The sequence below is a fragment of the Pipistrellus kuhlii genome, unplaced genomic scaffold (genome assembly GCF_014108245.1).
Source record: "Pipistrellus kuhlii isolate mPipKuh1 unplaced genomic scaffold, mPipKuh1.p scaffold_m20_p_1, whole genome shotgun sequence".
In the NCBI taxonomy this organism is placed as follows: domain Eukaryota; kingdom Metazoa; phylum Chordata; class Mammalia; order Chiroptera; family Vespertilionidae; genus Pipistrellus; species Pipistrellus kuhlii.
The window spans coordinates 99080387-99102560 of NW_023425404.1; the positions used below are offsets into that span (position 1 = coordinate 99080387).

Genomic DNA, 22174 nt, shown 5'->3' on the forward strand with positions numbered 1-22174 from the left:
ATAGTGTATCTTTTCTGCCGTTAAATCCAAATTCATAGGGATAACTGAAACACACAGACCAAGCCTGGTCAGTAAAGGTTAAAAATACTTTTTTTTTTGTGTGTGTGTGGGGTTTGTTTTTGTTTTTTCTCTTTTTACAGAGAGGTAAATCCTTAATAACCAGCCCTTTACATATTTTCAGAATCTTGTACTACACTGACATGATTTGCAGTCAGTTTTTTTCCTACCCTTAAGGCTACAAAACTCTGTTGCAAATGCATTGCAAAAGAATTCTAGACCACTTAATGCAAAAATCAAAAAAATAGTTCTCCAATAAAAAGTAAACTTTATAAATGGTAGGAAATAGTATCTGTGGTAAGCTACTAAGTGACATTTTCCCTAATACTAAACAAATCATATGTTACACAAACGGGAAGACAAGTTGTCAAATATGACAAGCTTATGTTTACATCTCTTGTTGAAAAAAAATAACTTTATACTTTCCACACACTCCATCTGATATTTATATTTTCCCATCAAGTTGGAGGGGGAGGATAATACTGTCCATAATTCCAAGGATTCTGGTAATTGTACTGAAAGGGAAAAGCAAACATGTTAGCATACCAGAACTATGGCTGAGCTCATACAAAATTAAAGCAGATATGTGTAAGAAAACAGACATGTATTCATTGTTGAAATTCTAAGACAACCAACCACAAAGGATAATGTATTATACCATCTGAAACAGAAGACCTGTTTTTTTTCCTAAAATAGAAAAGATTGCCCTAATTTATGCTTTTCTAATAACATATGAACAAAAAATGTAAACTCACTTGATACCAAGCACTATAATTATATGCAGCTTGATTTGCTTGTAAATCACCATCAATCAACTGCGTAGAGGATGAAATTGTATCTTCTGTGTGGGCTTTTTTTTCCTCTGGTTCTTCTGATCTACATAAAAGGTCAAACGAACTTTTAACAGCTCTTACAATAAGTAACAAATAGATAAATGTTACCTATGTACATTTATTTTACGGAAGTTCTCTACCACTTGGAGTTGTAAACAATTTTTCAAATCATGAAAATAAAGTATCTAAATTACCACAATATAAAGGAAACTATTTAAAAGTATATATATTTATTAATTTCACAGAGGGAGAAAGAGAAAGAAACATCAATAATGAGAATCAATCTGCTACCTCCTACATGCCCCATACCGGGGAATAAGCCCACAAACTGGGCATGTGCCCTGATGGGGAACTGAACCATGACCTGATTCATAGGTCAATGTTCAACCACTGAGCCACACTGGCCTGGCAAAGGTAATATTTAAAAATATTTGTCTTCTCTGTTCATTCCTGTCAAAAAATCAAACATATCCTCGGGTGAGGATAAATTACATATATTTTTCTTTAAAGGTATTTCCACAATGAAAAATATCTTTTAAACATCCTTCCCTGATTCAACAAATATGTACATACCCATTTTCTGCTTTCCTTTTCAAAGAATCCTGTTCTTTTAGGAGTGTTTGATGCTCATCATAAGCATGCAGAAGCCTGAGAGGGAATAAAAAAATCCATTGAAATATACAAAACCCAAAACATTAATTTTTAAAAGTTACTTATCTCTACTTAGGAAAACAAAATATGTTGCAATGGACATCCTTTTTATTTTTTTTATTTATTTATTTATTTATTTAATCTAGCAGCCAAATCTGTCCTCAACTACCTTTTTTAAAATCTATTTCCTTTGCGAAACCATTGCCCTGTACTTTCCTTTTCACTCTATGTGGTTCAAAGATATAGGCCTGGCTAGTAACATTATACTGCTGAACCAATTAATGGTTTAGAGATGAGAATATGATCCAAAGCAGGAGTTGCAAAATTCTTTATGAGCTACTGGAAAAATATTTTGTGTACTACAGTTGTCTAAAGCTGAAGGGATGCTGGCCAAGCTTATAATTTCTAATACGTAAGGAGAACCTGCCTTCGAATCTACAACACAACTAAGACAAGGATCTTGATGTTTTTGTAGGGGTGTCGAACTCAATCAGAGAAGGGGCCAAAATCTAAAATCCAGCCTAAATCGCGGGCCGAATGGTTTACTGAACAGTCATAAACTGTCATTGTGATGGAAACGCAGCGGAGTGCAGTGATGACAGCGCGGTGCAGGCCACATTGCAAGGCCTGGCGGGACGGATTTGGCCCGCGGGCCTTGTGTTTGACACATGTGGTCTAGAGCAACACGAGACCTGACAATTCTACAATTTGTATTCTTTTGAATCTAATTTAACAATGCTATTGAAGACACCTGCATTTAGAATAAAATGCTTTAAAATTTGGCCATGTGATAAACTGAATTAGAACTATACAGTATATTAGGTCTAGTAATAATTAATGTCGTTTTCTAATACTTTTTTAAATCGAATTTATTTAAACAATACAACAAAATTTAATCAACAATATAGTTGCCGTTGTTTTCTACTACTTGTGCCCAATGCTCAGGAAGCATTTTAATCCCTCTGTTGTAAAATTCTTGTGATTTTGATGCAAAAAATTTGGTCAATGCATTTTTGAGGCATTCTTCATTATTAAATTTTTTTCCAAGAAGAGTTTTTCAAAGAACGAAACAAATGGTAATCGGAAGGGGCAATATCAGGAGAATATGCAGGTTGAGGGAGAACTTCCCATTCCAACTGGCGCAGTTTTTCAGCAGTGATTCTTGCAGTATGCGGTCGTGCGTTATCGTGGTGAAGAATTACGCCCTTCCGATTAATCAGCGCGGGTTCTTTTTCTCTTAAAGCTTGGGCTAACCTTTCCAATTGGGCACTATACACTGCCCTTGTAATGGTTTGGTTAGATGGTAAAAGTTCATAATGAAGAATTCCTTTAAAATTCCACCAAACACACATCACTTTTTTCGCATGCAAGTCAGGTTTTGGCGTGGGCTGCAGAGCCTCATTTTTGTCCAACCATTGAGGCCGCCTTTTCAAATTAACATACAGCACCCATTTTTCATCTCCGGTAACAATTTGCTCTAAAAACGGCAAACGGTTTTGACGAGAGAGGAGTGAACTGCAAATTGTGACTCTTTGATTACGGTTGTTGTCGGTCAACTCATGAGGAACCCATTTTCCAAACTTTTGGACTTTGCCAAGTGCATGCAATTGATTGGAAATTGTTTTTTGTGAACAATTTAAAGTTGTCGCAAACTCTTGTTGGGTAATTTGAGGATTTTGCACCAAAAGAGCTTGAAGAGCTTCTTGATCAAAATTGGACACACGGCCTCGACCACTCTTGTCATCTAACGAAAAATTTCCCTCGCAAAATTTCTCAAACCAACACTGGCATTTTCTGGCGCTAACTGCATCTTGACCAAGAGCACTACAGATGTTTTTTGCAGCATCACTTGCTTTTCTTCCTAATTGGAACTCGTAAAGCATGCAGTGCCGAATATGCTCTTCATCCGCCATCTTCTTAGCCCTAGTTTTACAACAAAAACCAAACCAAACACAAACTTTTTCAAGCAAAACTTGTTAATTGCACTTCACACGTTCTGTAGATACCACATGTTTGAAGGTTATGTCAATACAAGTCAACGCCAAGCAAGATTTTAAACGAATGTTTAAAAACGACATTAATTATTATTAGACCCAATAATTGGTTACCACTGATTAAAAAGTTAAGTTTTCACAAAATTCTGATGTGACATATGTAAAATTGTTAATACCAGTAATCTCAGGTTAAATGTTTACTCATTTTCAAGCACTTTAAATGGACTAATTTCCTTAAGGCCTTTAACAACCAGTGGGTTAGGTGATAGACTCAACCTCCATAGAAAAAGTTTGAAAATAGGAATACATAAATCAGTAAGTGACAGGGCTAGGATTTAAGCCTGTATTTTTCAGTCTGCAACATTAATTCTTACCAGTTCAATATATTGCTACTTAAATTTTTAAATGGTTCATTTACTTTTCACATTATATCTTTAAAAAATTTTTAACAACCTATTTCCCAATACTAAAGGTCCTACTTAGTAAGTGTATTTGCAAGGACCTAATTGGCATATTTGTATTGAGCTTCTTATTTGTCTGCATATTATTACCAAATTAAAATTTAATGTCAATAAAACCACTAATAGTTTCCTGTCAGTTGTGTATTCTATGTTCTCTGAACTCAGACTAGCTTTCAAAGCACAGAACAATCAATATCACTTCTACTACTCCAGAAAACCCTCCAATTGAGCTGATGTTATTTGAATAAAAATTTTAACTTGCTTTTACATTTTATCTTCTCCTCAGCTTATCAGTATCCAGTAGTTAATTAAGCCCTACCTCCCCTATGAAGGATGATAAGTTCATTCTGATTCAGAGCTTAGAAGTTATATGTTACCTCATACACATGTATATCCTCTGATCACCATCCCATCCAACTGGACTAAAAGCTAGAATTACACATGCTATTTTTTATTTAATTTTTTTTTCAGTGCAAAACAAGACATTACTACAGAGGATATGAGGTGCTTAACAGTACAATGAAGTACATTCTAAATCCAGGTGGGATGATAACTAATCCCAGATGCACTATGAAATAGCTAAGTGATCTTTCTTTAAACCCCTTTCCATCCATTAAAAGAATAAGAAGTACCTATACCCCTTATCAGATTGCTATGTATTTTACATTAGGTAATTCTTATAAAACAATTAAAGCTAAGCACATATATACTAATGTATTAAATGATTTAGTTTAAAATTTTATTAAGCGATCAAGGATGTATACACACACGTGTAAATACAGACACAAAACTAATTCTTATTTTATCAACAGCTATTTCAAAGGACTCTAAATTAAAATAATTAGGGAAGGCACATGTCTAACAGGAACTGGGATATTTCCTTACTAGAATCATGTAAGAATGGAATCATAGCAATACTCGAATAAAGTTCTACTCTTTTATTTTGCAAGTTTAAATCTTAAACTTGTCACTTTCCCAAGTCCCCTAGAGTGAATCCCTGTACCATCCTCAGCTTTCCGCCTTTTACACACGGATGAAGCCATTAGGATCATGTGCAGAGTCTGTCCTTTCCAATCTGAAATACAATAGCATTCTTCCAGGCTAATCCACCCACCTTTAGGGGCTATATACCAAATATTTATGTGTTTCAAGGTTCAAGCCTTAATCCATTTCCTTTCTCGAGGCCTTGCTGCTTCCTGCCTTCCCTCATCCACTCATTGTTTAAATTACCATGCTAAAATTCTTAGAATAGTTTACAAAGAAGTAAAACCATCTGTCCTATGATTAAGCACATATATACATTTGCAAAACTAAATTTACCCCAGATATACCTGATGAAAAAGTAACCTAGGCAAACATTTTAAATTTAATACATTAATTTGTACTAATCATCAAATTCCCAACCCAAACTATCAATGCTCATTTACTATTCAAATAGATAATATATGATTAAGATCTTACTTATTAACATCTGAACCAAAATCTTCAAGAAATTCCACTTTTCTTTGAGAAAATGTAATTCTCATTTTAACAGGTAATGAACCATGTATAGCTTTGTCAAAACAATTTAGGATATTTTCTTCATTTTGTTTGAGGTCACCACTATATTCCATTTCAAGTAAATTGAGGTATAACTTTGTGTTTTCCTGTGTAAAAAGTAGTGTCGTTAATAATATTTCTAAGATATTTTTATTAGACCACAGATATTTAAAATGCCCTAATTTTAATGTCTCAATTTGAAAAATTTAATATTGAAAATTATATATTAAAATGTAACTCGTGTTATTTTCAGCATTCACTGAATAAAAACTAGCAAATCATCCTAGTATATCCTATACAATATGTAAATTGTTCAGTGGCAATAAATTAAAAGTCCTATATCCTATCTTGAGTTTAATGTGGCTTGACTTACCATAACAAATATAAACTAAAACATAAAAGAATGACCTCTGTACTGCTCAGTAAATTAAATCTTTACAACTGTAGATAATTATCTTAAACAGCAAGAAGCAAACAGTTATAAAACCTGTCTTATACAGACTTGGGATCAGCTAAAAATGTAAAATATGAGCTATTTCCAATACTCTGCCTCCTATCAATTGATATATAAAAAGAAATACTTTGGAAAAGGAGAATAATCTCACTGCCACATTTTTTGTAGAGTAGATAACTGCCATGCTTTTTTTCTCTGAAGATCCTCTAATTAATAATCAATAAATCTGCTATACAATTTCAAATTGGAGAAAATAGAATGTAGCAATGTCTGCAACCTTTTAATTGATAACTTAATTTTTTTTTTTAAAGAATGGCAACATCAGTTTAGAGGGACTGTTGTCTTCATTTAGTAATTAAATATATTACATACAGACCAAATCTTTCATCATAGTTGCCAAAATGAAAATTAAAAAACAAAACAAAAAAAATGACCACTGGTTTTTTATGGAAGATATTCCAAAAACACAAATATTACATACTTTGTCTCTTTCAATTGCTTCCAAAAGCACCTTTTTTGATTTTGCGAAGTTTTTTTGTATTTTGAAAAGATGCCGAGCTAGTTTAATAGCATAAAACGATGATTCATTATTCGATTTGGCATTCTTAATAGCATCTTGAAGCAAATGTTCAGCTTCTTCCATATTTCCATGTCGTCGTTCTAAGCTTACTCTTCTCAGACGAACCATTGCCAATCCTAGAACACATTCTTCAAATGCTCTCAAGATATTCCTGGCTTCATTAATATTACCTAGAAATAATAATTAAATATTTATGCTTTGTTTAAACTTTTGAAATATCCTTTAAGCCAGGTATTGCCAAGTAACCGCCCATAAACTAAATCCGGCCTTCTGCCTCCTAACGTTTCTTTTTTTAATTGAAAAAAAAATTTTTTTCTTTTGAAATAGAAATATCTATGATGACAGAATCACTGTTGGCTGCCTCCTGCACACCACCCACTGGGAATGGAACCTGAAACCAGGAATTGAACTGTGACCTGATTCACAGGTTGATGATCAATCTCTGAATCATACCAATTGGGCTGCCTGTTTTTAATTTTTAAAAACTGGTACAGACACTTTTGTTCATGTATTATCTACAACTGCTTCTGGGCTAGAATGGCAGAGTTTTGAGGGGGAAAAAAAAAGCCATACAGCCTGCAAAGTGTAAAGTATTTAGTATTTAGCCCTTTACAGAAAAATTTTACTGGCATTTGCTTTAAAATATCCCTTAACATTCAATTCCTGTATCTTCATCCAGAAATAAAATCCCCCAAAATATCAACTATTTCCTCATTCTTACCCTGCTGTTCCTCAAAAGCTGCCCAAAGCATATGCACCACAGGTTTCTTTGGGAGATGAATAGTGCAAGCTCTGCTGAAGACATGCCTCACTCCTTCAATGCTATGGTTTTCCATGTACTTGGCATACTACATATAGAACAGAGGAAATACTGAATAATTTACAGTTGAACCAGCCATTAAATATGTGACAGAACGATAAAATTCTATTTTTAAACCCATTCAGCACCTTTATTGAACCACTAGACTAGTTTCTGTAAGGAAGGACGAAGAGAGGCAACGAGGTTGGCATATGCAGCAGTCAAATCTGGTTGCAAGCAGACCATCTCCTAATGCAACAGATATAGTTATATGAACAACATTCAACAGAAGTACAAAAAAGGTTAGTCACTAGTCAAAGTTTATAATTATTCAAGTTTTAAAGCATAAAATTTTCTTACCTTAATCCAAAACTCCTCATAGAGGGCACATGATATGACACATCTTTCAAAGAGAACCACAACTCGTTCATGAGTCCCATTTTCAATTTCAAATTCTAAGTATTCTTTCCAGTTTTTTAGTTGTGCCTTTTCCAATGGTTTCACATGAAAATAAGGTCTTTTAATCTGCAATAAAGTGACATGGCAATAAAAGTCAACCAACACCAAAAAAAAAAAAAAAAAATTTCCTGAGAAACCAAGATGGCGGCATAAGGTAAACATCTATACCACTGCCTTGCACAATTTTAAAACTGCAATTGGAAGACAGAGTGGACATCGTTCAGAACCACCAAAAAGCTGGGTGAGTGGAAATTCTACAACTAGAAGGAAAGGGAAAAGGGCACAGACTCAGGAGCTGTGAAGGTGTGCAGACCCATGCGCGTGGAAAGGGCAGGCGCCTGAATATGCTGCTGGCTTACTCGCAGCTCATGGAGAGGGCAGGCAGCAAACTCGTGCCTAGCTTTCTCGTTCAGGAAGAAAACAAAACCTCCCGACTGCACTGAAATCCAGCTCCAGGTGAGACTTTGTGTGTCAGACTCAATTGGGGAGAAACTGGACTGTCTGACAGCGGGCAAAACTCGAGAGCAGCCTTCTCTCAGAGGTGCGTGCAGCCATTGCCGTGGGACACTGAGAACAGGGACCTCTTAGGGCAGGGCTGACGGGAAAGCAAGGCTGTCTGCTCCACCCTGAAACTCTGCCCCATCCAAGCTGAACACAGAAGCACTCCTAGTGGAGACACTGCTGCTCCTGACAGCCAAGTGGCCTAGAGGTCAACTCCCCAAGTGATACCAACAACAATCAAGGCTTAACTAACAACGAGATTGTATACACAGCCCACAAAGGGGTGCACCAACAGCGTCTACCTTAGGTAACTGGGGAGGCTGAGCTACTGGGCCCTCTAGGACACCTAGCACACAAAGCCACTCGATCAACTCAGGGAAGCAGCTAAAATGTGGAGACAAAAAAACAGGTCACAAATGAAAGAAATGGATGAAAGAAAACACTGGGTATAGAGTTCAAAACCACGGTTATAAGGTTACTCAAGAATCTTCTAGAAACAGTTGATAAATTTAGTGAGACCCTCAAGGATATGAAAAAGGACCAACTAAAAATTAAGCATGCATTAACTGAAATAAGAAATATTATACAGAGACCTAAAAAGCAGACCAGAGGATCACAAGAATCAAGTCAAAAATTTTGGAATACCAAGAAGCAAAAAACACTCCTCCAGAAAAGCAAAAAGCAAAAAAAATAATCCAAAAAGTTAAAGATAGTGTAAGAAGTCTCTGGGACAATTTCAAGCATACCAACATCAGAATTATGGGGGTCCCAGAAAAGGCAAGAGAACAAGATACTGAAAACCTACTTGAAGAAATAGTGACAGAAATCTTGAAAGAAATAGACTTACAAGTCCAAAAAGGGCACGGAACCCCCCAAAAAAGGAATCCAAAGAGGACCACACCAAGACACATAATAATTAAAATGCCAAGAGCAAAAGACAAAGAGAGAATATTAAAAGCAGCAAGAGAAAAACAGTTAGTTACCTACAAGGGAGCACTCATATGACTGTCAGCTGATTTCTCAACAGAAACTATGCAGGCCAGACGGGATTGGCAAGAAATATTCAAAGTGATGAACAGCAAGAAACTACAATCAAGATATTACTCTACCATTCTACCCAGCAAAGCTATCATTCAGAATTGAAGGGCAGATAAAGAGCTTCACAGATAAGAAAAAGCTAAAGGAGTTCATCACCGCCAAACTAGAATTATATGAAATGCTAAAGAATGAAACGATCACCAACTTACACCATACACAAAAATAAACTCAAAATGGATACAGGACTTAAACATCAGTCGGGAAACCATAAAAATACTAGAAGCATCCACAGGCAGCAAAATCTCAGATGTATGCCAAAAGAACTTCTTCACTGATACTGCCCCTACAGCAATGGAAGCTAAAGAGAAAATAAACAAATGGGACTACATCAAAATGAAATGCTGAAAGGTATTCTTAAAGAAGAAAAAGAGAAAAGAGAAAAACTATAAACAACAAATACGTATCTGTCAACAAGTGAATCTAAAAACCAAGGGAATAAAAAATATGATTAACAGTATTAACTGGTGATTATAATAGATCAGGGGCATAGAAAGGGAGTGGACTGACAATTCTCGAGGAAAAAAGGAGTGGGGGGTGTAGGAAGAGACTGAACAAAAAGCATACACTATGGATGAAGACAGTGTGTGTGGGGGTAAAGGCAAAGAGTGGGATAGGAACCTGGTGGAGGAGCTATGGGGGGGGGGGGGGAGAAGAGGAACAATTGTAATAACCTGAACAATGAAGATTTATTAAATTAAAAACAAATAAGTAAATAAATAATAAAAAGATAAAAAATAAACCAACACCAAAATATGTATGTCTACAATAACGTTAATTTCTGTTTTTTTAATTACTGATTTAATAATCATCTCATGACTTAATTTTTTTTTTTTTTTTAATTAGAGGCCTTTAAATTCCTTAGGCTTTACAAACAGAAGAAATAGACTGTTTTTTCCATTTATTTAGTTACTAGGGGCCCAATGCATGAAATTCGTGCACGGGTAGGGTCCCTAGGCCTGACCAGCAATCAGGGCCAATCTGTGGGACAACCAGAGGGGCGACCAAGGTCCCCACTGGCACTAGCCTTCGCTGGCCTGGTGCCACCCGCTTACTAGCAATGTCCTCTGGTGCCACCAAGGCTCACCTCCTGCAGTGAGAAGTTACTGGCAGGGTGGTCAGGGGACCTCCTCACTGGCACCCACCTTGGCTGGCTTGGCACCTGTGGGCTGGAGACAGCTCCTGCATTGAGTGTCTACCCCTGGTGGTCAGTGTGTGTGTGTCATAGCAAATGCTCGTTCTGCAGGTTGGTCATTTACATATTAGGCTTTTATTATATAGGATTTTAACAGAACTTCACAATTTTTTTTTTATATTCAGAAAATCTTATTCTTTGATTATTTTTAATTGAACAATTACTCCTTCAGAACAGAAAGAAAATCAGTGGCTGCCTGGGCTTAGGAGTGGGATGGGGGTTCCTGCCTAGAAAGTGGCCAACGGGATCTCTGGGATGAAAGAAGAGTTCTATATCCTGATTTTGTGGTGACTGTAATGCAGACATCTGACAAAAATCATTTTACCAGCCAGTCACAAAAAAACATACTGTTGGCTCTCCACATCCAAGGATTTGCATCCATGGATTTAACCAACCACAGATTGAAAGAATAAAATAAATAAATAAAAAATCCTAGCAAATCCCAAAAAGTGAAACTTGAATTTGCCACACTCCAAGCACTATGATGAATCCACAGGAATAAAGTGATATGTAGGCATACCCTGTTGTATCCTATATGCAAATACTGCACCACTTTATATAAGAAACTTGAGCACCCAAGGATTTCGATGCCTGCAGGGGTCCTAGAACCAATCCTCTGAGGACATGGATACTGCACTATATGATTTAACTCATACAAAAGGCCAGAACAGGAAAATCTATGAAACAGAAAGTAGATTAGCAGTACTTTAGGGCCGGGGCTGAGGTTGGGTGGTATCATGCAAGTAAAGGAATAGAGGGTTGAGAGCTATGGATAGAAAGTGTTTCTTTTTGAGGTGAAAAAAAAGTTCTAAAATTAACTGTAGTGCCTTGGTTCATGTGGCTCAGTTGGTTAGAGCATCCCATACACAGAAAGGGTCATGTTCATGAGGCAACCAATCGATGTTTCTCTCTCACATTTATGTCTGTCGGTCTCTCAAATCAATTTAAATTTTTTTTAAAAAACGACTGCAGTTACAGTTGTAGTTTTCTGTGAATATATTATGAACTATTAAATTATATAAGTTAAATGAATAAACAATATAATATGGGGATTATCCTATCTAGTAAAGGAATATGCTAATTGACCATCACTCAATCACAAAGATGGCTATACCCATAGCTGAAGCCAAGTTCCCATAAGGAGCCTTAACAAGCAATCAGCAGGAACTGAGTCCACGCCCTCCCCTGCCCCAGAAGGGCTGGACCGGGGACCTCAGGCCATGTCCCCTGCCCCGGCACCAGGCCAGGTGTCCTGAGGCCATGCCCCCAAGGTGCACCCCCAGTGCTTGGTTGGGGGACCCGAGGCCGTGCCCCCTGCCCGGCAGGGCTTGATGGGGAACCTCAAGGTACGCTTCCTGTCCTGAGGCTAGGCTAGGGGACCTGAGGCTCGTTCCCTGCCCAGGGAGGCTTGCCATAGGTGGGACTGGCCAGGTCTGGATCTAGCCCAAAGGGGGCGGAGGCGGGCCAAGTCTCACACAATTTTGAGGCACATGTAGGTGGGTGGGACTTGACTCCGAGTCCCATGGTGAGCCCCAAACTTAGACAGGAGGTAGTTTTTCATATACATTTTACTAATTTTCTTTCATCTGACACTTCTATTATAGAGAAAGGGCAAACAGTAATATTAAACTATTTCCTCTAATTAGTCCCCTTTTAATGTGCACAAATTTCCTGCACCGGGCCACTAGTATATTAATAAAGCTGTTAAAAAATAAAAAATTAGATTTTGAAAAAAACCCTCATTTCACTGAACATAAAAAATGGGTGTATTTTTCTACATGTGAAATATAACTCAGAGTGTTGTCCTGTACACTGAAGGGTCACACAGATTTGATTCCCCATCAGGTAACATACCCCTGGTAGGGTTCATATGAGAGGCAACTGACTCATGATTTTCTCTCTCTCCCTTGGGTAAGAATTGAAAAAAAAACATCCTTCGGTAAGGATTGAAAAAAAATGGAATAATTCTCAAAAGTATGATTCAGATTAAAAAAAATATATCTATAAGCCTGAATTTAATAAGATTCTAAAATTGATCATGGAAAATGATAAAATTTATAATGATAGCAACAAAGGGGAAGAATGCCTTATTATTAAGCAAATATAAAGAAAAAGGAGCAGTATAGACATTATTTGAAACTGAAAAATATATTATTGCTATACTTTAAAGACCATTACAAAGAAAAAATACTTACACCTTCTTCAAATGTCCACCTTTTACTAACTTCATGCTCATTATAATTAAACATTTCTTGATGAATTTCAATTATTCTGTGCCTCATGTTTTCTATTTCAGTAATTAGCTTGGAAAGAAAAATAAATTTTAAAAAAATTATACAAGTTATATAATGAAATTTTAAAATATCACTACTTACATTTAGTATTATCCACACATACTTAGTCTTAGAATACGGTTAGGTTTAAACTGTCACTCAATTTTGAGCAAGTACAATGAACACTATTAAAATTTGTAACAATTTCCCAACAAAATATTTCCTGTTATGTTTTTTAAATAGAAGCCCAGTGCACAAAATTCACACATGGGGGGTGAGGGGAGAGGAGGTGGGAGAGGGATTCTCACCTGGCCTGCACTCTATCCAATCTGGGACCCCTCAGCAGATGTCGGACTACTGGTTTAGGCCCCATCCCAAACAGCAATCAGATATCCCTTTCACAATCTGGAACCGCTGGCTCCTAACCGCTCACCTGCCGCCCTGGTTGCCCCCTAACTGTCTGGAAGTCAGACATTTGAAAAATGTCCAGTGGACCCAGTCTAATTAGCATATCACCCTTTTATTAGTATACATATGGCTAGTACATCACAATGTAGGCAAAATATTCCTTCTAAACTTATTTCCAGATGTCTCATAGTAAACCATACCAGCTAAAGAACTCCAGTTATCTTAATCAGAAATTAACTTTATATGAGCTACAAGTCCTACAACACATATAGTAAAGGGATATTCAAGTTTACTTTCTCATGCTTAAAGGATTTTTTCTTATGTATTTTATTGATTTTTTACAGAGAGGAAGGGAGAGGGACAGAGTTAGAAACATCGATCAGCTGCCTCCTGACATTCCCCACTGGGGTTGTGCCCACGACCAAGGTAGATGCCCCTGACTGGAATCGAACCAGGGACACTTCAGTCCAAAGGTCAATGCTCTACCCACTGAGCCAAACTGGTTTTGGCATGCTTAAAGAATTTTTACGTCTAATTACCTTTGCTGGGTCAGTTATATCTTCAATTCCCGACGGCAGATCATCACCAGGAGGACCATCATCACCACTGTGTCCATTTACAGAAGCTAATTCCCTTCGCAGCTGAATAAACTGTTCACCAGTTAGAAGATCTCTAGGCAAGTTATTCTGCACATGCTCTTTAAATCTAAAGGAAGACAATAAAAATATATGCTGTTAATTCCTATCTCACATTACTCTTTCAAAGGACCTCTGACTTAAAGAAATCAAAACACAAAACTCTTTCTTCTCCCTATAGTAAAAACCTACTACTTGATAAAACAGTCTATAAACATCTTCATTTTCTCCCTGCCTTTGTAACAGAACAGAGAAGGCATGCACAGGCATAAATTCAAATCTGGTTCTGTCCATTGTTAGTTACTTAAACTTTTTTCTTCTCTAAATCTTGGTTTTCTCATCTGTAAAATGGCACAACACCTATTTTGCAAAGTTACTGTAAAATTAAATATAGTTTTCCATATTTAAATTATAAATGACCATTCATAAATGACCAACAAATGTTTGTCTTTCCTTGCTCATCTGCCAATTGTTCCTGAATCCAGGTGTTTGGATCAAACATTCCAACAAAATTGCTCTCAAGTCATGAAGAACTTCTTACATGCAAAATTAAATGGACACCCGTTTCATACCTTGATCCTAATGATGTCTGAAGTATTTAAGGTTGATAACCACACCTTTCTTTTAGAACTTTCTTCACCTTGGCTCTCTAGCTTTCCTCCAAGTCTCTGACTGCCCTTTGAGGGTTCTCCCTTACTTTCTGCACCTAAGTGCATTGTATTCCCAATGATTCCACTATGCATTTTCTCCTATTTTTGTATATTTCTCTGGCCAATATTGTATGAAATAATAAGCATACTATGACTCAAAACTATAGCTCAAGCCCAAACCTTTCTCCTAAATTCCACCTTACTATATCCAATTGCCAACACTCTATACATAGAAATATAGATTAATTTTAAGCAAAGAGTATTTTGAAAAAGACTATTTCATTTTATTCCCATACACTAATTTATATACATACAAATTTTAATTAAAAAAAACAAAACAAAAAAACGGAGAAACCAAGATGGCGGCATAGGGTAGACACCCGAATGCAGCCTACCACAACAAATTTGAATTTAGAACTGAAAAACAGGGGAGGCATTGCCCTGAAGCGCCAGACGGCTGGCTGAGAGGAGGCTCTGCCATCTGGGAAGGAGAGAGAAGGCACGCTGAACCTCAGGAACTGTGAAGGTACGGAGAACTGTGTGCGCGAAAAGGCGCTGGCTTAATCCCGGTGCGGAGAGGAAGGGCCGGACAGAGATTGCTGCTGGCTTACTCCCTGCACGCAGAGAGGGCGGGCCGGGCTGAGTTCGCTACTGGCTTACTCCTGGCGCCGAGAGGGCGAACAGCTAACGCGGCTGGCTTTCTTGTCCGAGAGGAAAACAGAATCACCCTATTGCTCTGATAAACGGCCCCAGACAGGGAGAGGCCAGACTGTCAGGCAGTGGGCAGAGATCTCTTGGAGGTGTGTGAAGCCAGAGGCCATTACTGCGGGACTTGGGGAGGAGCCGAAGGGAAAACAAAGTTTGTCTGCACCAACCCGAGACTCCGCCCTACCTGTGGCTGAGCACAGAAGCTCTCCCAGAGGCTGGCTTTCTCTAAGGAGGGATTTGCTGGAATCCAAAGCTTGTCTGTGCCTTTACCAAAGAGGTGCACGCGCGCCTACAACCAATCTTCCAAAACTCTCCACGAACAGGACTTTTCTAAGGCGAGACTGACAGGAAACCAAAGATTGTCTGCGCCACCCCAAGACCCCGCCCTATTCAAGCAGAGTACGGAAACCCTCCTAGCTGAGACACTGCTGATCCTCACAGCCAATTGGCTTGGAGATCAACGCTTCCCAGTGATACCAACAATAAGCAAGGCTTACCAACAAGACTGCACACACAGCCCACAAAGGGCTACACCAAGACTGTCCACTGCAGGTAACTGGGAAGGCTGTGCTACTGGGCTCTACCAGAACACCTAGCACACAAAGCTATTCCATCAAATCAGGGAAACAACTAAAATGCAGACAAGAAGAAGGACACAAAGGAAGGAGATGGAGGAAAAGAAAAGATTGGACATTGAGTTCAAAACTACAGTTATAAGGTTATTCAACAATATACTAAAAAAGGCCGATAAAATAAATGAGACCTATGAGGATATGAAAAGGGAGCAACTAGAAATAATAAGGGATCAACAAGAAATGAAGAAAACATTGTCTGAAATAAAAAATATTATACAAAGTCCTAAAAACAGACTGGAAGATCGCAAGAATCAAGACAAAGATTTAGAACACAAAGAGCCAGAGGACACTCCTCTGCAGAAGGGAGAAGATAAGAGAATCCAGAAAGTTGAAGATAGTGTAAGAAACCTCTGGGACAATTTCAAGCGAACCAACATCAGAATTATGGGGATTCCAGAAGAGAGAGAGCAAGATACCGAAAGAATACTAGAAGAAATAGTGACAGAAAACTTCCCCCACCTGGGGAAAGAAATAGACTTACAAGTCCAGGAAGCCCGCAGAACCCCAAACAAAAAGAATCCAAGGAGGACCACACCAAGACATATCATAATTAAAATTCCAAGAGCAAAAGACAAAGAGAGAATATTAAAAGAAGCAAGAGAAAAGCAGGTAGTGACCTATAAAGGAGCACCCATAAGATTGTCAGCTGATTTCTCAACAGAAACCATGCAGGCCAGACGGGAATGGCAAGAAATATTCAAGGTGATGAATAACAAGAACCTACAGCCAAAAATAATCTACCCAGCAAAGCTATCACTCAGAATCAAAGGACAGATAAAGAGCTTCACAAATAAAAAAAAGCTAAAAGAGTTCATCACCACCAAACCAGAATTATATGAATTGCTGAAGGAGGTTATTTAGGAAGAGGAAGAAGATAAAGATAAAAATTATGTTCAACAAATACGTAGCTATCAACAAGTGAATCTAAAAACCAAGGGAATTTAAAAATCTGATGAACAATATTAACTGGTGAATATAATAGAATCAGAGGTATGGAAGGGGAGTGGACTGACGATTCTCAGGGAAAAGGGGAGTGGGGGTGCGGGAAGAGACTGAACAAAAACTGTGCACCTATGGATGAGGACAATGGGAGATGGGGAAAGGACAGAGGGTGGGGTGGGAACCTGGTGAAGGGGAGCAATTGAGGGGGGGAAGAGGATCACATTTGTAATAATCTGAACAATAAAGATTTATTAAAAAAAAAAACAAACAAAAAAAAAACACGCAAACACGCATTTGAGAAGCTAAATATCTATACCATCTCATTTTGGAAACATATACAAAAATGTCTTAAACTAAGTATGTCATCTTCATCCAAAAATCAACACGCTTGGCATTTCTAATCGTGATTAAAAGTAATGCCAACAAACAAGTTTCCCATTCAGAACTTCCCACCTAACTTAATACTTAATATTGCACTGAATATCAGGTCTTAATGATTCTACCTTCTAAATAAATCTTCTTAACTTGCTCAGTTTTCATCTAGATAAACATAAACTGGTCTTCTAGCCCCTAGTCTCACAATTTGCATACCCGAACCAATACTATTATCAAAAAGTAAAATGAATTCTGGCCAGATAGCTCAGTTGATTAGAGCACCATCCCCATATGCCAATTTTCTAATTCAGTTCCCTATTAGGTCACATAAACAACGAATGCATAAGTGCAACAGCAAATTGATGTTTTTCTCTCCCATCTCTCTCTCACCAATAAATATAATTTTTTTTCAAAAGACATAGTAAACATGATCATAAGCCCCTCCTGCCAAAATAATTTAAGTAGGTTTATCCTATTGTCAAGCTAAAAATCTAACCTCTTAAAGTCTTTCAGATTTTTATCCAGCCTTTGACTCAAACCTATCTCTTCAATATAATTATTAGACATGGCTTTACATGTGGTTGTACATGTATCACATATTCCAACATTATGAATTTTTCCCCAAGTTTCTAAAAATTAATTTAGGCTACTAGCATCTGTATTTTTAAACTTTAACAAATGTATGTAAATGACACCGAAAACTAATTTAAATTATGCAGTCAATAGATACAAAACTCAACTTGACCCAGTTCACCAATGGAAGGAAAAAATTTAGAATGTCTTAATTTTATTATATATTTATCTTTTAATTAATTTTAAAGATGAAGGGAGAGAGAAAGAGAGACACATCAGTGTGAAAGAGAAGCACTGAGCACCTGGCTGCCTCCTATATGAACCCCATCAAACCTGCAACCTGGGAATGTGCCCTGATCTCCTCACATCAGTGTTTCTCTTTCTCACTCCTTTTCCTCTAAGATCAATAAAAACATATCCTCAGGTGAGGATTAAAGAAAAAGACAATGGCTGGCTGTTTAATATACATTGAGCCCTATTCCTAGGTATTAAGAATAAAAAGAATTCATAAGGCTCAGAAACTGACAGACATGTAAGGACACAGGAGACCGAAATGTTATTAGTGCTAAGAAAAATATAAATAAATAGATATAGAGTGGTGGCACAAATGACAAGATACTGTTTAGGTGAATTGGGAAAGTTTCCCCAAAGAAAACATTGAACTATAAGTGCTTAAGAAAGATGACTTCACCAAATAGGAAGTAAAAAATGTATGATTACAGTCCTAAAAATATAAAAAACCATCTTTTAGAAAATTATCAGTACACAAGTAGGTCTAGAGCTTAGGACTACCAAAAATTAGGTCTGGGAAGTTAGATAACGTTATGAAGTCCTCATGCTAAGGAAGATTTTAAATTAGGTATTTTCTTAAATGTAAATCTAATATTTAAACCTACACAAATATTTCTACTGCAGAACTTAGATTACTATTTTAACATTTTTTTCTCCTAAACTCCTGAGCAACATGATAGCCAAGATGACTCACAAAGCTGATTTAAGCCTTTATTCCTATAACTTAAAAGGCATATCATCTGTTACACAAGTGCTATATAAATGACTTTAAGTGGGAAGAGCATATTCTGCAAAAGAAAATATTTCAGTGGTTCGCAAAGCAGAGAAGTTATACTTAAATTTATTTTACAAGTATAAGATTTATTCACATAAACACTATTTGTGAGTTTGCCATACATAAAGGAAAATGGTTCTCAATACGTTAAGTGAAAAAAAGGATATTAAACAGCAGTATGTATAATGCATTCAACTAATTTCTATTATAAACATACTAGAGGCCCTGTGTATGAAATTCATGCGGTGGTGTCCCTCAGCCCAGCCTGTACCCTCTCCAATCTGGGACCCCTCAAGGGATGTCCGACTGCCCGTTTAGACCCATCGGGATCGGGTCTAAACGAGCAGTCGGACATCCCTTTCACAATCCAGGACTGCTAGCTCCCAACTGCTCGCCTGCCTGCCTTCCTGATTGCCCCTGCTTCTGCCATCCAGCCTGATCACCCCCTAACCACTCCCATGCCAGCCTGATTGATGTCTAACTGCTCCCCTGCCAGCCTGTTTGCCCCCCAACTCCCTCCTCTGTAGACCTGGTTACCCCTAACTACCCTTCCTTGCAGGCCTGACTCCTCTTCAACTACCCTCCCCTGCTGGCCATCCTGTGTCCACATGGGGACAGGATCTTTGACCACATGGGGGCAGCCATATTGTGTTGAAGTGATGGTCAATCTACATATTACTTTTATTAGATAGGATAGAGGCATGGTGCATGGGTGGGGGCCAGCTGGTTTGCCCTGAAGTGTGTCCCAGATAAGGATGGGGGTTCCCATAGGGCATGGGGTGGCCTGGGCGAGGGGCCTATGGTGGTTTGCAGGCTGGCCATGCCCCCTGGCGACCCAAGTGGAGGCCCTGGTATCTGGGTTTATTTATCTTCTACAATTGAAACTTTGTAGCCTGGAACGGAGCCAAGCCTCCTGCATGTATCCTGACTTGGGCTGGAAAACAAACCTGAAACCCAGTACATACTCTTGACCAGGAATCAAACCTAAGATCCTTTGGTTTCCAGGCTGAAGCTCAAACTATTGAGCTATGTCTGCAAGGGCCTAATTTATATTTTAAATCTAGATAATTTCTGATAGATTCAGTTGTATTAGTTCTTTATACATTTTGATGTAGTCTCATTTATTTACTTTTTCTTTTGTTTCCCTTGCCTGCGGAGAAATATCAGAAAAAAGAAGAGTAATATTTTACTGCCTATGTTTTCTTCTAGGAGTTTTTATGGTTTCAAATCTTTTCTAAAAATTGATTTTATATATAAAGAGAAACATCAATTTGCTGATTCATTTATTTATGTATTAATTGGTTGCTTCTTGTATATGCTCCAACCAGGATTTGGACCCACAATCTTGGCATATTGGGATCATATTCTAACTACCAGGTTGCGAGTCTTAATATTTAAGTCTTTAATCTGTTTTGAGTTTTTTATTGTATGTGGTGTAAGAAGATGGTCCAGTTTTATTTTTTTGCACGTCTTTCTAATGTTTTCAATACTCTTTATTGATATAGTCTGTCTTTACCCCATTGTATGTTCTCATCTCCATTATCAAATGTGAAATGACCATATAGATGTGGGCTTATTTCTAGACTTTCTATTCTCTTCCATTGATCTATGTGTCTTTTTATGCCAGTACCAGTACTATGGCCTTACAATATAGCTTGATATCAGGTAGCATGATATCTCCAACTCTGTTGTTCTTTATCAAAATTGCTGCAGTTTTTGGGGGTCTATTGTGGCTTTTTATGTATTTTTTGGATTATGCTAGTTTTGTGAATTATGCCAATTAGTATTTTGATAGGAATTGCATTTACTCTATAGTTTGCTACAAATGTTTTTGAAATAAGGCAAAGAGGGGTGCCTTTAGAAAAAAATTAATGATCATGGCCCTGGCTCATGTCGCTCATTGGTTGGGATGTTGTCCTGTACACTGACATGTGGTTCAGATCCCTGTGAGGGCACATATCCTGGTTGTGAGTTTTATCCCTGGTCAGGGTGCCTGTGAGAGGCAGCCAATTGAAGTTTCTCTCTCACATTGCTGTTTCTGTCTCTAAATAAAGACATATTAAAAAATATATATATACATTTATTGAGTATGGGGGTGGGGGGAGATAGAGAGAGAAGAAGAGAGAAACAGAACTTTGATTTGTTGTTTTCACTTATTTATGCATTCACTGGTTGATTCTTGTATGTGCCCTAGCTGGGGATTGAATTCAAAACTTTGGTGCATTGGAATGACATTCTAACCAACTGAGTCATCCAGCCAAGGTGTAGAGGGCTGCCTTTTCATAACCCAGTTTTTCCAGGATTCAAACTTCAGCTACAATCTGTAATTATTGGTAAGAAAAATAAAATACTTATTCATCATTTGCCATATGCCAGACACTGTTCTGAGTACCTTATGATTTATTTAATCCTCATAGTAAGCCAGGGAGATATACAATAGGTAATATTAATATTCCATGTCATGGAAGCAGAGGAATAACATATTCATATCAAACTAAAAAGTTATTGCACAGCAAAAGAAACCATTAACAAAATGAAAAGACAACAAACAAAAAAACAAACAAAAACAATTAGCCCTAACCGGTTTGGCTCAGCCTGTGGACTCAAGGGTCCCAGGTTCGATTCTGGTCAAGGGCATGTACGTTGGTTACAGGCACATATCCAGTAGGGAGTGTGCAGGAGGCAGCTAATCGATTATTCTCTCTCATCGATGTTTCTAACTCTCTATCCCTCTCTCTTCCTTTCTATAAAAAAAAAATCAATAAAACATATATTTTTTATTTTATTTTTTTGAATTTTTTAAAGAGTTTATTTGAGCTTTACTGTTGACATACGCCGGGAAGCAGAACCTCAACGGATTGAGATAATGCTCCCAAAATATATATTTTTTAAAATATTAAAATAAAAACAAGACAAACCACTGAATGGGAGAACATATTCCCCAATGACACATCTAAAAGGAGTTGATATTCAAAATGTATAAAGAATACAACTGAATCCCATCAAAAATTATCTAGATTTAAAATATAAATTAGGCCCTGGCAGACATAGCTCAATAGTTTGAGCTTTAGCCTGGGAACCGAAGGATCTTGGGTTTGATTCCTGGTCAAGAGTATGTACTGGGTTTCAGGTTTGTTTTCCAGCCCAAGTCAGGATACATGCAGGAGGCAACAAATCAGTGTATCATTCTCACATCAATGTTTATCTCCTTCTCCTCTCCCTACCTCTCCACCCCCCTCCTCCCACCCTCCCTAAAAAAACCATTAGAGCCCTGGCTGGTTTGGCTCAGTG

At 37.6% G+C, this 22174-nt stretch overlaps 1 protein-coding gene and 1 non-coding gene across 10 annotated transcripts in view; both read right to left on the reverse strand.

The window, feature by feature from the left end:
• Positions 1 to 110: 110 nt before the first annotated feature.
• PRPF39 (pre-mRNA processing factor 39) overlaps positions 111 to 22174 on the reverse strand; it is a 44163-nt gene continuing 22099 nt past the window's right edge. For 6 of the 9 annotated variants that reach the window (XM_036458080.2, XM_036458066.2, XM_045587574.1 and 3 more), the window contains 9 exons: positions 13839 to 14004; positions 12814 to 12921; positions 7729 to 7893; positions 7291 to 7417; positions 6471 to 6739; positions 5458 to 5642; positions 1464 to 1538; positions 813 to 933; positions 111 to 572 (listed from right to left, as the gene is read on the reverse strand). In XM_036458080.2, the coding sequence (XP_036313973.1) occupies positions 516 to 572; positions 813 to 933; positions 1464 to 1538; positions 5458 to 5642; positions 6471 to 6739; positions 7291 to 7417; positions 7729 to 7893; positions 12814 to 12921; positions 13839 to 14004 (1273 nt within the window). In that variant the 3' untranslated portion in view covers positions 111 to 515. Of the gene's footprint in view, positions 573 to 812; positions 934 to 1463; positions 1562 to 5457; positions 5643 to 6470; positions 6740 to 7290; positions 7418 to 7728; positions 7894 to 12813; positions 12922 to 13838; positions 14005 to 22174 lie in introns of those variants that run through there. The other 3 variants (XR_004991414.2, XM_036458156.2, XM_036458110.2) reach the window with 3 other exon arrangements.
• On the reverse strand, positions 6303 to 6388 carry LOC118710809. Its single transcript, XR_004985539.1, has one exon. It is a non-coding gene; the product is annotated as a small nucleolar RNA SNORD127 (small nucleolar RNA).